We start from the raw sequence: 16,825 nt of genomic DNA on the forward strand, positions 1-16,825 counted from the left end.
AGCGCTGCGTACATCTAGTAGTGCTATAGAAATGATAAGTAGCAGTAGGTTTCCTTCCAGAGGGTCTAGGAACACATGGTGCAGAAATAGTTGTACAGGGTGATTTTCATTAGGAGCCTCTTAACGTCACAGTCAGACTTGTATAAGGCAACTATGTTAATAATAGGTCTATGGCAGGCAGTTTTAAAATAATTTTGTATAGCTAAACTTTTTCTCCTTGTTTATTGTAATTTTTAAGGGCAAGAAGGAAGAGAGATGTTTTAAATAAGTATAGTGCAAATCTTTGTTTCATTTTCTCCTTGCCATTTGAGTTTCAGACATTTGGACTCAGATTTTAGCACTATTTGGTAATTGTTTAACAAAAAAGTATAATGTGGGAGTTTCTTTCTCCATGAAAAAGGATTACTTCTCTGCTGAAGGGGGGAGGAGAGGGCTAAGGGACCTCGTATCTGATTGCACTGTGCTCGTCTTGTGGATTCTCTGTGCAGGTGTGATGACTACTTCTTCATTCAGCACCGTGGAGAGCGCCGGGGTGTTGGTGGCATATTCTTTGATGACCTTGACTCACCCTCTAAAGAAGAAGTGTTCCAGTTTGTGCAGAGCTGTACCCAGGCAATTGTGCCCTGCTACCTTCCCATTGTAGAGAAGCACCGCAATGATCCGTTCACGTCTGAAGAAAAGCTGTGGCAGCAGCTGCGGAGAGGCAGGTGAGTGGTCCTCTGACATGTTCTCATCACAGGACAGTGCCTTATGATGGGGCCATTCATACTGGAAAAGAAAGAGCAGGGAGGTGAACATCCTGATAATGTTTCCATTATGATGACTTGTTCAGAGCTAAGGAGAAGCAGATGAAGCCCTGGTAACTTAATTGAAGCTATAGTTAACTTGCACAACAGAAAGTCCATTGTGTAAGTAACACTATTGGTTCCCAATCTGTGGGTCATGGCCCCAGATGAGTCACTGGGGTCACAACTGGGTCCTGGTGGAAATTTAAGTCATGCACAATACAGCGTTCATAGTGTTAGCTTTTTGGTTAGGTGACTGAATGTGGGTGAGGAATTCATCATCATACCCACTTATGAGGAACTGGATTCTTCTGCTTGCAGTTGTTGAGTAATGGTTTGTTTGATCCTAAACATCTGGATGAAGAGCTGATAGTTTTAAGTGAAATAAGTTGGAGGTGGTGTGGAACATTTGAAAGGAAATGGGTTAGCTGTAGAAGGCAGAGAGGGAGGTTGAAAGATGATGTGGTGGATGTGGAGCCTCAGTATAAACAGAATTGAACTACAAAGAAGCACAAACCTATTCTGATCAGGATTACTGCAACATATCCTTGGAAGGACTCTAGACAAATGCAGAGTGATGCACCTAGAGAAGACTAACCTAATTTATAGTTATACAATGCTAGGTTCCACAATAGGAGTTCCATCCAGGAAAAGGATCTACGTGACATCATTTGCTCAGTGAGTGGCAGCGGCCAAAAGAATTAAACAGAATATTAGGAAAGGAATAGAGAATAAATGTCAGAATGCTCTTTTGAGCAGGGACTGTCCTTCTATGTTTAAATTGTACAGCGCTGCGTAACCCTAGTAGCGCTTTAGAAATGCTAGTTAGTAGTAGTAGTAGTAGTAGTAGAATATCATAAAACTCTGTAGCCCTCCATGGTGACACTGCATCTTGAATATTTTGTGCATTTCTGGTCACCGTATCTGAAAAAAATATAGAGGCGTATTTTCAAAACACTTAAAGTTACATAGGGGCATATTTTCAAAGCACTTAGCCTTTCAAAGTTCCATAGAAACCTATGGAACTTTGGAATGCTAAGTGCTTTGAAAATGAGCCTCGTGGTGTAACTGGAAAAGGTACAGGGAAGGGCGACCAAAATGATTAATGGGATGGAAGGACTCTCATATGAGGAAGGTTAGAGGTTAGGACTCTTCAACTGAGGAGTGATTATAGAGATGCACAAAAACGTGAGTGGAGTGAATTGAGTAAATGCGAGTTAGCTACTCTTTTTTTTTTTTTTTTTTTTTTTTTTTAATTGAAAAGACTAGGGAACACACCAAAAAATTACAAAGTAGTACAGTTTAAAAAAAAAAAAAGTGAAACTTTTCTCTTAAAACTTAGTTCTCTGGAACTCCTTGCCAGAATGATGTGGTAAAACCAGGGTAGCTGGGTTTTATAAAGGTTTGAACAAAGTCCTGGAGAAAAAGTCTATAAACTATTAAGGTAGAACTGAGGAAAACAGCATGGAAACATTTTGGTATCTTGACAGGTATTTATGGTCTAGATTGGCCTCTATTGGAATGCAGAGCTTTAATGGGCCTTTGGTCTGACCTATTGTGGAAAGTCTTTCTTCTAAGACCATTACAGTAATACTTAGATATAGATTTACATCAATGCTGTTAGAGGTGCAAACTTAAGAAACACATTGAATTTTATTATTACCAGGGACACTGATAGATTTTTATTTTGAGGGAGATATAGCTACCTCTTTCCCTTTCATTTGTTTTGGTAGTCTCGGGTTGTATGTATGTATTTATTTATGACAAATTTACCCCGCATTAGCACAAGAGTGACTCAGGTTCAATGTGGCTTACATAGCAAACAACTAAATGAAAGATACTTTGTAAGAATACATAAACAGATTAGCCACCTCCAACAACACAGAAACCCCATCAGCAATCAATCTCGCAAATTACTTCAAGGAAAAAAATCATAAAGCTCAGACTCATGATACCTACAAATACAACGGACTACACAAACATACTTGAATGTCTAGACCCGAAACCCAGGGAATGCCCAGCAGACCGATCGTGTACCAACTTTGACAAGCTCTCATCAAAGGAAATCTCACATTGGCTCGGAAAATACGCCAAATCACAATGCAAATTAGACATATGCCCTAATAGTCTAATAAGATCCACACCCAAACAATTCAAAACAGACCTCACGAACCACGTAAATCACAGGCTTCAAAATAGGCTCTTCCCCACGGATAAAGGAAACATCCTACTAACTCCGCAATCTGTCCCTAAAATCGAGTGTAGTACCGGAAGACTGGAGGGTAGCCAATGTTACTCCGATTTTTAAGAAGGGTTCCAGAGGAGATCCGGGAAATTATAGACCGGTGAGTCTGACGTCGGTGCCGGGCAAGATGGTGGAGGCTGTTATTAAGAATAAAATTGCAGAGCATATACAAAAACATGGACTGATGAGACAAAGTCAGCACGGATTTAGTGAAGGGAAGTCTTGCCTCACCAATCTAATGCATTTTTTTGAGGGGGTAAGCAAACATGTGGACAATGGGGAGCCGGTTGATATTGTATATCTGGATTTTCAGAAGGCGTTTGACAAAGTGCCGCACGAAAGACTCCTGAAGAAATTGCAGAGCCATGGAATCGGAGGTAGGGTATTATTATGGATTAAGAACTGGTTGAAAGATAGGAAGCAGAGAGTAGGATTGCGTGGCCAGTATTCTCAGTGGAGGAGGGTAGTTAGTGGGGTCCCGCAGGGGTCTGTGCTGGGTCCGTTGCTTTTTAATGTATTTATAAATGACCTAGAGATGGGAATAACTAGTGAGGTAATTAAATTCGCCGATGACACAAAATTATTCAGGGTCGTCAAGTCGCAGGAGGAATGTGAACGATTACAGGAGGACCTTGGGAGAATGGGCGTGCAAGTGGCAGATGAAGTTCAATGTTGACAAGTGCAAAGTGATGCATGTGGGTAAGAGGAACCCGAATTATAGCTACGTCTTGCAAGGTTCCGCGTTAGGAGTTACGGATCAAGAAAGGGATCTGGGTGTCGTCGTCGATGATACGCTGAAACCTTCTGCTCAGTGTGCTGCTGCGGCTAGGAAAGCGAATAGAATGTTGGGTGTTATTAGGAAGGGTATGGAGTCCAGGTGTGCGGATGTTATAATGCCGTTGTATCGCTCCATGGTGCGACCGCACCTGGAGTATTGTGTTCAGTACTGGTCTCCGTATCTCAAAAAAGATATAGTAGAATTGGAAAAGGTACAGCGAAGGGCGACGAAAATGATAGTGGGGATGGGACGACTTTCCTATGAAGAGAGGCTGAGAAGGCTAGGGCTTTTCAGCTTGGAGAAGAGACGGCTGAGGGGAGATATGATAGAAGTGTATAAAATAATGAGTGGAATGGATCGGGTGGATGTGAAGCGACTGTTCACGCTATCCAAAAATACTAGGACTAGAGGGCATGACTTGAAGCTACAGTGTGGTAAATTTAAAACGAATCGGAGAAAAGTTTTCTTCACCCAACGTGTAATTAGACTCTGGAATTCGTTGCCGGAGAACGTGGTATGGGCGGTTAGCTTGACGGAGTTTAAAAAGGGGTTAGATAGATTCCTAAAGGACAAGTCCATAGACCGCTATTAAATGGACTTGGAAAAATTCCGCATTTTTAGGTATAACTTGTCTGGAATGTTTTTACGTTTGGGGAGCGTGCCAGGTGCCCTTGACCTGGATTGGCCACTGTCGGTGACAGGATGCTGGGCTAGATGGACCTTTGGTCTTTCCCAGTATGGCACTACTTATGTACTTATGTACCGAAAGATGCTAAGAAGAACACAATGGACTTAACCAACTACCGCCCAGTAGCATCTATCCCACTCATAACCAGACTCATGGAAGGCATAGTGACGAAACAACTCACTGAATACCTAAATAAACACTCAATCCTGCACGAATCTCAATCAGGATTTCGGACAAACCACAGCACAGAAACTGTTCTAGTAGCCGCAATGAATTCATTCAAACAAGCAATCGCAACTTGTAACAACATACTCGTCCTACAATTTGACATGTCCAGTGCCTTCGACATGGTTAATCATGAAATACTATTACATATACTAGAATACTTCGGAGTAGGAGGCACAGTAATCAAATGGTTTAAAGGATTCCTAACCACAAGATCATACCAAGTAATAACGAACGCGGACAGATCACCCCCATGGACACCCGAATGTGGAGTACCCCAAGGATCCCCCCTATCACCAACCTTATTCAACCTAATGATACCGTTAGCCAAACTGCTAGCCAATCAAAACTGCAATCCTTACATATATGCAGACGATGTCACTATCTACATCCCGTTCAAACATGATCTAAATGAAATCACCAACAAGATCAACCAAAGCCTCCAAATCATGCACACCTGGGCGGATGCATTCCAACTAAAACTTAACGCAGAAAAAACACAATGTCTTGTACTCACCTCCCAACATAACACAAAAAACTTCTCTACCATAATCACACCATACTGCTCTCTTCCAGTCTCACAAAACCTGAAAATTCTCGAAGTTACTATTGATCGAAACCTCACTCTCGATACCCACGTGAAGAACACAACGAAAAAGATGTTCCACACCATGTGGAAACTCAAAAGAGTAAAACTGTTCTTCCCGAGGTACGTCTTCCGCACCATGGTACAGTCAGTGGTAATAAGCCATCTGGATTACTGCAACGCACTATATGCGGGCTGCAAAGAACAGACTATCAAAAAACTCCAAACAGCCCAGAACACTGCCGCCAGACCCATATTTGGAAAAACTAAACATGAAAGTGCAACACCCCTAAGAGAGAAACTGCACTGGCTCCCACTTAAAGAACGCATTGCATTCAAGATATGTACGATTGTACACAAAATTATTCACGCAGATGCCCCGATCTACATGCTGAACCTAGTGGACCTACCTCCCAGAAACGCCACAAGAACATCCTGCAAATTTCTCAATTTGAACTTCCCCAGCTGTAAAGGACTAAAATACAAGCTGATGCATGCTACTACCTTCTACACGAGCACGCAGATATGGAATGCTCTACCCACAGACCTGAAATCAATTGTCAAAACAAATAACTTTCGCAAATCTCTGAAGACATACTTCTTCAACAAGGCCTACAACGAGAGCCAACAGCTTCACTAATTCACTTTCCCAACCCAACCAGTTAGGAAAATCCACTTCTACTATCACCCGCCTAATCACTTCCTCTTTCTTCCCTACTTAATCTCTACACACTACCAACTGTATCTGATATTCTGTAATGAGAATGTCATAACAAAACTATGTAAGCCACATTGAGCCTGAAAATAGGTGGGATAATGTGGGATACAAATGCAATAAATTATAATAATAATAAAAAGTTCAACATGTAATAATATAACATTGGGTTTGTGTTTTGTTTTTTTTTAAGAGGAGGATCCTTAGGTTGTCAACCTAGCCTAATCAGAATTGTTTTTAATTGGGTGGCATTGTAGGATGCCTTGCAGCAATCAACAAGTTGTTTTCTATAACTCTTTTGCTAATCCTTTTATTTTGGTTCCAGTTCTTTAGGTTGGTGTGGGGCAAATAATTTTTACTACCTCGCACATGATCACATACCCGCAGTTAGATGAGGGCAGAGTGATGTGCTTGAACGTAAATCAATCTTTCAAAAAGTACAAAGACTAGGGGACGCTCAAGGAAATTACATAGTACTACTTTTAAAACAAATTGGAGGAAATGTATTTCCTCTCAAAGAATAGCTAAGCTCTGGATTGGAACTCATTGCCAGAGGATGTGGTATCCGCAGTCAGTGATCTGGATTTAAAAAAAAAGATTTGGACAAGTTCTTGAAGGAAACGTCCATAGTCTATTGAGATAGACATGGAGAAAGCCACTGCTTGTCCTGGGGATCAGTAGCATAACTCTTGCTACTATTTGGGATTCTGTCAGGTACACATGACCTGAATTGGCCACTGTTGGAAGCAGGATACTGGGCTGGATGGACCAGTGGTCTGACTCAGTATGGCTATTCTTATGTTCTTGTAAGTCTCATGAGGAATGGCTGACATGGAAATTAGACTGTGGCCTACCACACAGCTGCCAACTAGGAATGTAAATTCTGCAAGACATGTGGGTTTCACTATTTTTCTCTTCTTTTCTTCACAGATATGTGGAGTTCAACCTGGTATATGATAGGGGCACCAAGTTCGGCCTTGCAACACCAGGCTCCAGGATTGAGAGTATTCTCATGTCCCTTCCCCTGACTGCCAGGTAAGAATTCACTGCTGCCTGACGCTGAAACTAATACAAATCTTGTTGACATGAATGAAGTTGAACTCATTTACAAGTGTAAAGATGTCCTAGCCATAGTAACTTTATTCAAAATTTCCTGACCACAACTACAGTCTAAAATGAACACTGGGGAGTTTGGAACTGGGCCACTTGTTTGGTGCTCCCTGAGAAGCTTGTGGAAATGCAGAATCAAATTGCTGGATACCAGCCTTCAGAATCCCTTACCCTGTGGTTAAAAGTAACATTTACATAATATGACAACATAATAAAACTAACACTGATTTTAAGAATGACATACTAATCACAACAAATATACTGATTGATAAATCACATTACTAATCCATCCATGGCACCATCAGATGCCATCACTGTTGAGTGACTGACTCATGCTGATTGTCCATAAGTTATTTACCTAACAGGGGTCCTCCATGGACAGCAGAATAAAGTTAACCACACAAACCCAACTGCATTCCCTCTAGAACTGAGGTGGGCGACAGAGGTGAGCAACCTCTGTCCTTGAAGGCCGCAACCTAGTTGGGTTTTCAGGATTTCCCCAGTGAATATGAATGAGATTTATTTGCATGCACTGCCTCTATTATATGCAGATATATCTCTTGCAAATTCATTGGGGAAACTCTGAAAACCCAGCTAGGTTGCAGCCCTCGAGGACGAGTCGCCCACACCAGTTGCTCTAGGATAGAACATGAGATCGAAAGGGGCAGGCATTGTAGGGGGTTGGCTTGCACATGATCAGAAAACCCTTTTAGGTTTTTATGAGCTTTTGGAGAGAGCATCTATGGTGCTGATAGATGATGTCACCAATGAGAGGCAGACTTATCCTGCTGTCTACAGAGAACCCCTGTTACAGTTAACTAACTGCACTATAACAGTGTTTCAGTAACACAATGAAATGTGTGCATATCGGACAAGAATCCTTGCAGGCTGTGCTAATGAAAAAAGTCAGAAAATAAGATGTAGATTTTACAGGTGGCCTCTTTAGATGTGAGATTGACCCATCAGTGAGTTCTATGCAGGTTGGATCAGACTGCTCTCCAGTTCTCCCTAGTGACCGGAGGATTGTGACACCTCTGTAGGCAGCAGTGGCTGTGGTTACCTTCCAACACCCCCCCCCCCCCCACTCCACCCACTTCAGCAGCTGATGAGTCAGATTTCTGCTTTTTGGAGTCATTGAATTAAGCACATCTCTGAGGGCCTCCCCTATATGTTTGGCCCCAGGCATATGCCTAATTAGACTGTGCCTTAATCCTGCCCTGGTGATGTTGAATTACAATATTTCCTTTAAGGACCACAATCTGCCTACATAAAATAGAGAGAAAACACAATTAGAAATGTGCTCAGACTAAAAATAAATGGAGTTTGATAAAACAGTTTACTGAGATAATTAGATTATTCTGATTTAATTTTAAACTAATTTGAATGTCTGATTTGCTCCCACGCAGGCGTGGGAATAACTTCAGAATTTTTGGCTCCTGACTTTTTAATAAAGTGAAAAACAAGAGAAATTTCATCTAAGTTTGTAGTAGTAATATTCCCTTTTGGGTAGGGCATATATTATTTTTTAGAGGTTAATTTTCAAAAGTCTTTCCATGATTAAGTTAGTGCATATCCATGAAAACAGGCTTTTATAAAACTCTATACACAATAGAGACAATAACACAGTAATTGACGGTAGATGAAGACCTTCACAGTTCATCCAGTCTACCCAACAAGATGACCAGAGCCGCACCTGCCGTTCTATGCAGGTCATAGTCGTTCGTGCTTTTTATTTGCCATTAAAGGGTCCCCCCCACCCCCCCAGAACAGTGTACCTTGATCCTCAGGGATCTTTATATAACAGCAGTGCCATCCATGCTGGCACACCTCAGACACGTGACTGAAGCAAAGTCATTACCCTTCAGCTTTGTTCCAAAGCACCAGGCCATAGCCCTTGCAAAGCAGGAGGGTCTTTGACTGACTGATCCTTTTCATATCAGGGCTTCCCATGCATAGAAATGACCACTCCCCTTCTTTAACATGTGGAAACCAAATAATATAGGACACACCAGCAGTTTCCTCGATGGACATATCCACATTTTCCCACCTATTTGCAGGCTCAATGTGGCTTACATAGTACCGTAGGCGTTTGCCAAGAACGGTAGAGAAACAAATACAAGGTGATATTGTGGTCGAATAAAGGGTCCATTTCTATCAGGCATTAGGGGATCAGAGAGAGGGAAGGTTAAATAGTGTCCAATACGATCGCTGGATTTGCTTCGTTGCAGGGCATTGGCATCTATTTTGGGTCAATAGCGTATGCCCTTTTGAATAGGTAAGTTTTTAGTGATTTCCTGAAGTTTAGATGGTCGTAGATTGTTTTCACTCCTTTTGGCAGTGTGTTCCATAGTTTTGTACCTAAATAGGAGAAGCTGGATGCATAGGTTGTTTTGTATTTGAGACCTTTGCAGTATGGATAATGGAGGTTTAGATATGTTCGCAATAATCCGGAACTGTTCCTATTTGGCAGGTCTATGAGGTCAATCATGTATCCTGGGACTACGCCGTAGATAATTTTGTGGATCAGGGCACAGGTTTTGAAGGTACTGCGTTCCTTAATAGGGAGCCAGTGCAGTTTTTCTCGGAGGGGTCTGGCACTTTCAAATCGGGTCTTACCGAATATCAGCCTGGCTGCTGTATTCTGGGCTGTCTGAAGTTTCTTTGTGAGTTGATCTTTGCATCCCGCGTAGATTCCGTCACAGTAATCTGCATGGCTTAATACCATTGGTTGTATTAATTTACAAAATGTTTCTCTCGGGAAGAAGGGTTTTAGGCGTTTAAGTTTCCACATTGAATGGAACATTTTCTTTGTAGTGGAGTTTACTTGACTTTCAAGAGTAAGGTAGCGGTAGATTATGATGCCAAGTATTTTTAAGTTGTCTGAGATAGGAAGGGTATGGTCTGGGATGTTTATGGTTGTGGGGGTCAGCTTATTGTGTTGAGATAAGACAAGGCTGTGTGTTTTTTCAGAGTTCAATTTCAGTTGGAAAGAATTTGCTCATGAGACCATGGTGTTCAAGCCAAGCTTGATTTCATTGGTAATTTCTGCCAAATCGTGTTTGAAGGGAATATAGATTGTAACGTCGTCTGCATAAATGAACGGGTTGAGGCCTAGGTTGGATAAGGCTTTGGCCAGTGAGATCATCATTATATTGAAGAGTATTGGTGATAGTGGCGAGCCTTGAGGTACTCCGCAGTCATCTTTCCATGGAGGCGATTGATTTTACTTGATATGTTCTGGTGGTTAGGAAACCTTTGTTCCAGTTAAGTATATGTCCACCAATCCCGAAGTGATCTAGTAGTTTTAGTAGTATGTTGTGATTTACCATATCAAAAGCGCTCGACATGTCAAATTGGAGGAGCCAGGATGCTTTTACCTGTGGCTATTTCCCGCTTGAATTTGGCCAGAAGAATGACTAGTACAGTCTTGGTGCTGTGAAGGGGGCGGAATCCTGATTGTGACTCATGTAATAATGAGAACTTGTCCAGATATTCAGTGAGCTGTTTGGTAACTAGGCTTTCCATCAGTTTGACTACTAATGGGATGGATAGTTGGTGAGATCATTTGTTTTTTTTTTTCTTGGTGTCTTTTGGTATAGGGGTGAGTAGGATGTTACCGTATTCCTCAGGGAATAAACCTTTTTGTAACATGTAGTTTAGATAGGAAGTGAGGTCCGCTAAGAAACAGTCAGGTGCGGATTTAAGTAGATGGCTGGGGCAGATGTCTAGTTTACAGTGGGTATTGGAGAACCTATAAGTCACCTGTGTAAATTGCACGCTTGCTAAGTAGCCGCCATGCGACAGCAGGCCTCCTGTACCTACTCTCTTTGGAACGCCAGGGTGTGTCTGTGTAAGGGTATACAACCTGAGGGGAGGGGATTGCAATGTGTGCATGCTACTAGAAAGTTTACCGGCATACATGTAAATTAACCCAGAAACTTTGTGTACACTGAAGAGCAAGTATAAATGTATAAAAATGTATCTCAGGGAATTTACGTGCTAAGTGGATGTATGTGCATACTATCACTTTGAAAATTAAGGAAAGCACACACAGAAAAAAGTATGTATTGTACATTATGCCAGGGGCGTAGCCACGGGTGGGCCTGGATGGGCCTAGGCCCACCCAGCAGTGGAGCGGAGGGAGCAGGTAGTGATGAAATCTGATCCTGCATCTGCCTCCTTCTCTCTGACGGCAGCGCTTCCCAGACGCTGCCTACCGCCGCCACGATCTACCTCCGCCCTCTGTCTCACTCTCTGCAGAGGAGACGCTTCCAGGTTAGAAGCAGGAGGCAGCGTGTTTGAATCGCGACGCTACCGCTGCTGTTGAGAGTGAGACAGAGGGAGGAGGTAGATCGTGGCGGCGGTAGGCAGCGTCTGGGAAGCGCTGCCGTCAGAGAGAGGGTGGGCAGGTGGAATGGGAGGGAAGGATGCATGGGGGTGAAGGAGAATCGCTGGACACATGGATGGGAGCGGGAGGGGAGAGAGGAGAGTCACGGGATGGATGGATGGATGGATGGAGGTGGGGGTCAGGGGAGAGAGGAGAATTGCTGGGGATGGATGGATGGAGGTGGGGGCAAGGGAGAGAGGAGAATTGCTGGGGATGATGGATGGATGGAGGTGGGGGGGGTAGGGGAGAGGAGAATTGCTGGGGATGGATGGAGGTGGGGGGCAGGGGAGAGAGGAGAGTCACGGGATGGATGGAGGTGGGGGGCAGGGGAGAGAGGAGAATTGCTGGGAATGGATGGATGGAGGGGACAGGGGCAAGAACAGAATTGCTGGGGATGGATGGATAGGGGCAGGGGAGAGAACAGAATTGCTGGGTATGGATGGATGGAGGGGAGAGGAGAGTTGCTGGACATGGGTGGATGGAGGGGAGGGAAGAGGAGAGAGGAAGGTTGCTGGACATGGGTGGATGGAGGGGAGGGCAGGGGGCAGAGGAGGGTTGCTGGACATGGATGGATGGAGGGAAGGGCAGGAGAGAGGAGGCTGCTGGATATGGATGGAGGAGAGGGAAGGGAGAGAGAAGAAATGCTGGACATGGATGGAGGGGAGGGAAGAGTGAGGAAGGAGATGAGATGAGGGAAAAGGAAGAGAGGAGAAAATTGCACATGGATGAAGAAAATAGGCAGAAGCTGGATCCACTGGACAGTCAAGTCTACGGAGGACCCAGAGCAAGAAATGAAGAAGAAAGGCGGAAAGTAAAGAAATAAGTGGAAAGGAAGCCCTGGAAACGGAGTAAAGAGGACAGATAGCAGCAGAATCAGATACTGGGCCAGTATGATCAGAAAAACAAAGTCACCAGACAGCAAAGGTAGAAAAAATCATTTTATTTTCATTATAATGATTGGAACATGTCCACTTTGAGAATCAGGTGCTCAACATTAAAAGTTTATATTTATTTACTTATTTATGGCATTTTATCCCACATTAAACATGAATTAGATTGGAACCTGGGATCATTTAATGTTTTTTTTCCTGGAGAGAGTAATGCATTGCCTCCCCCATCCCCCCAGGCTCTCTCCCCGGCTGTAGCCAGCTCTGCAATTTTGAGGGGAGGTGCACAGGTGGACGGGGGGGGGGGGGGGGGGGGGGGGCGCAGAGGTGGACCGGGGAGAGAGCCTGTTGTTAAACATTTACCAGCACACCACTGTCTAGTGCCCACCCATCCAACCTGTTGACCCACCCAAAAATTGACTTCTGGCTACGCCACTGCATTATGCATATGTGCAGTTAAAAATTATCCCCTTAATACCCAATCTGCCTCCTGATAACAGCGCTGGCATTGGCTGCCATTAGATGCCTGGTGCATGGGCTTAAGGTGTTATGATCTTTAAGCCCATTCATTATTCTATGCAAAAGCTTTACTTTTCATTCAAAATAAAACGTTCAGTGATCTTAGAAATAGACTCTAGTTTGTAGTTTTATGCATAAAACTCCTTAGTTGGTGCCTTTTGGTAGGCAGCACTGGTTGGCTTGCATTCAACAAGATCATGACTGTCTGCATCCTTCTTCCTCATACGATATACCAAGAACAAGATGAGGAAATGTGGAAAACAGGAAGCCAATGACAGTCGCCAGTACTTCTTTTCTTTAAATTTACTAAAAGTAATTCCAAACACTGTGTAGTAGTGATGATTCTTCTCTTCGATTAGGTGGGAGTATATGCACACACCATCGAGAAATTCCAAGGAAGCAGAGATCCTGGAAGTCCTGCGGCATCCCAAAGACTGGGTGCACTGATCTGCTACAACCAAAGCACCTTGGGAACCTTGAACCTTGCTGTTGGGTGTCCATGCAGGGTCCTTTCTTCTATGTGCCTTGCGAAGTTGTCTCTGAGCTGTAAATGCATCGCCTTTCAGTGGTGCTGGAACTCTGAATTTGGCTGAAGGCTGAACTCTTGATTTACTTGATCCACTGATCAGGGCATCGCTGCCGGTGACTGGTGTGTGTTGTATTTAGGAACTGATTCATATATAATCAGGAAAATAATGTTATTACTTCAGGTGAAATTTCCATGCATAATGTGAACTAGAAATCGGGAATTTTCTTTTTTTAAATTAAATAAATATTCTAAACAATGTGAATTGACACTTAGCATCATATCTATTCTTATTTTTCCTATGTTCCAATATCTTGTTTTTCCTTTTCATTCAAAGACGGGTATTGTTGTATAGAACTGATTTCTGTGCTATATCTCATTTGTTTTGCATGTACAAATGGATTCTTTGCAGGTTAGGCTGCCCTTTTATTAGTGTGATATACTGTTATTGACAGTTCACATTGGGTCTGGTCTCCAAAGCTGGTGCGATTAACTTTTTTGTGCGATTTTTCGTTGTTTCATTCCGTTCCAGCTACTCACCTTTCCTTTCTTAAGAGCAGATTACTATTGTGGTGAGCCACAACATCTATATTATGAGCAACAACTCAATACCTAGTGTTGCTTGAATTGACCCCTGAGGCAGGCGTTAAGTCACGCTGAAACACGGCCAGTGTAGGGTCATCAATAAAGTCCACTTGTTCCATCCTTGAGAGCCCTTTGTGCTTTGTTCTGGACTGCAGTTAACATTTCAGAATCATTCTTAGTTTATATCCCATAAAAGGCATCAAAACCTGCAAAGAATTGCATGGCCAATAGAACTTCATACTACACAATGTAAGTGGCAAGAACTTGTTTTCATTAATTAAATATTTGAGCCAGAATTGAAAAGTATGTGCTGACTGTGCAAATGGAATTTTTTTTTTTTTTTTTAAATACTGGACCACCAAGCAAACTTTGGCTAATAAGTTGCATTATGGCCAAAATTTGCCTGTACAGTTTAGGACGTTCTGTGCATTATCTATATAACTGCAATTTTCAGCTGCTGTACAATCAATTTATCCATAAATGGACTGTAAAAATAACGTCCATATAGTAGAGTCTCTTATCCAATTTAAATTGGGACCCACTGCATCCGCCTAACAGCCACAGTCAGAAACTGCTGCCCCCCTCAAAGAGTGGTAGCTGCTACCTGCTACCCCCCCCCCCTCGGAATCTACCTTTAGAAGCCCTGGTGCTTCAGCGGTGAGTTTAGGGCAAATGTGTCCCCTCCCCCCCCCCCCCCCCCCCCCCCGATCCTGCTTATGCAGGTTCCATTTTGAAATGACTGCCACCAGAGTTTGCGGCAGCTGTTTTCAAAATGGAGCCCGCACAGGTAGGAGGGAGGATGGATGCTACCCTGAACTCACTGCTGGACCACCAGAATTTTTAAAGTTAGACCCCGGGGACTAGGAGGCCGGGGGGGGAAGTTCAAGATTAGGGATGCAGCGGGAGGCGGCTGGTGTTCAGGGGTGGGTAGGCATAGGAAGAGGTACCTTGAGGAGGAGAGAATGGGCAGAGCCAGATTAACCAACCATCGGTTAATCTGGAGAGTCAGATAATTGAAGTTCAATTAACCAGGACTCTACTGTATAAAGTTAAGACCATATATTCAGCTGTCTTGACTTATATTAATAAGAGAATTGAATATCTGAATAAAGGTATAGGGATTACGTATATCTTTACAGATAGACCTCAGGAACATCAGCACGTTTAGTGACCTCTTGAAATGATGGTAACTTTGAATATTGGCCCACTGTTTTTTGTTAGGCATCCATCAACTGTAGAAAGAGACAAAAGAATTGGTGTTTTTTCATATGGGGGAACTGAGAAAGAGCCTTAGGAAAGGCTGGTTCATCTTTGTCTGAATTACCATATTGTTATTCATATAAGGTGCATGTTATGCATTTTTTATAATCCATGAGACCCTATGCATGCAATAAACATGTGTGTGTTATGGATTTATTTTTACATGGCTTCTGTGCAGGCCTCTGTGTCCTGCATCTCTCCCCCCCCCCCCCCCCCCCACCCCCCTCCCTGCAGTCCTTCGTACTCTTGTTTCTTTCTCCCATCCAGCATCAATCCAGACAGATAACTTGGGCAGCATAAGAGACCTTTCCTCTTGTGCAAACACAAAGTTGAGACAGAGGAGGTGGAGCATGCCGGAAGAAAGCTCCCCTGATCCTGCTCAAGTTGCCTGTTTGGAATGGATTGCGGAGGACTGTGGGGAAGCTATGTAAACCTCAGATACTTTAGTTGATGGAAGCAGTGGCTCTGCAGGACAATTACATAATTCTGAAATAATCCAGTATGTAGCCCAAGGCATTGCCAGCCCCAGATGAGCTACAGTATAGCACATTAGATCAAGGAACTGTCTCTGTGGAAGTGTAATCGAGGTTGCAGGGGATATCTGCAGCATCAGAGAGGGCAGGTAGAATTTCTTCAGGAACAAGCAGAAGTAAAGGGGGAGAGAGGAGGAAAGGCCCCAGTGCTGCTAGATTTTCACTTATATAATACACGTGATATATTTGTGGGCACGTTATGAGGTGGTTGGTTGGGATTTAAAAAAAAAATTTTTTTTACTTTGTAGTTTCAAAACTTTATGAGTGAAAATATGATACAATTCACTTATCCCTGAGTGTAGGGCTCAGCATGCATTTCCATCCAGTGGAGGATTAACCTAATGGTTACTGTAGTAGCCTGAGAACTGGGGGAACTGGGTTGATTCCCACTGCAGCTCCTTGTGACTGGGCAAATCACTTAACCCTCTACAGCCCCAGGTACAATATAAATATGTAAACCACTTTGATTGTAACCACAGAAAGGCAGTATATAAAATCCCATCCCCTCTCCCCTTATACCAAGGAGTGATGTAAGATGTTCATGCATCTTGTTTTTAACCATGAAGATGTTTTATAGTAAAAATTAAAATTTTGAATGCACATCTATAAATATATTTTGCTACCAAGGATAATTTCTGTCTAGAATATTTCAACAGCAATTTTGAAATAGAAATGTAATCATTTCAATCTGCATTTGACTAGAAATTTGTTGTACCAAACTTGATTAAAAAAAAATATTTTTATATAGCTATTTATTCTAAGCACACTGCTGTCTTATGAATAAAGATTTGACATTATGACTCTAACAAACGTTTTGTATCATAGTTTATTTTTTTGTTCAGCGCAGAAGTTCTTTTACTTCTAGCTCAGTCAGAAGCAGTACTTAAATCATTTAACAAACCCTCCATCTCGTAGTTGCTGGTTCATTGCAGCAGCAGTCCTGAAGCCAAAGCCTGTACAAGGGTATTAGATGTCTGAGGTGAACCTTCAGCCTTT

At 42.8% G+C, this 16,825-nt stretch overlaps 1 protein-coding gene across 1 annotated transcript in view; it reads left to right on the forward strand.

Moving 5' to 3' along the window:
- CPOX (coproporphyrinogen oxidase) overlaps positions 1-16,616 on the forward strand; it is a 29,130-nt gene extending 12,514 nt beyond the window's left edge. Inside the window, exons 5-7 of the mRNA XM_030204209.1 lie at positions 489-707; positions 6,953-7,057; positions 13,285-16,616. Of these exons, the coding sequence (XP_030060069.1) occupies positions 489-707; positions 6,953-7,057; positions 13,285-13,372 (412 nt within the window). The 3' untranslated portion in view covers positions 13,373-16,616. The remainder of the gene's footprint in view (positions 1-488; positions 708-6,952; positions 7,058-13,284) is intronic.
- Positions 16,617-16,825: the final 209 nt, after the last annotated feature.

This window comes from Microcaecilia unicolor, chromosome 5, assembly GCF_901765095.1.
Source record: "Microcaecilia unicolor chromosome 5, aMicUni1.1, whole genome shotgun sequence".
NCBI lineage: Eukaryota > Metazoa > Chordata > Amphibia > Gymnophiona > Siphonopidae > Microcaecilia > Microcaecilia unicolor.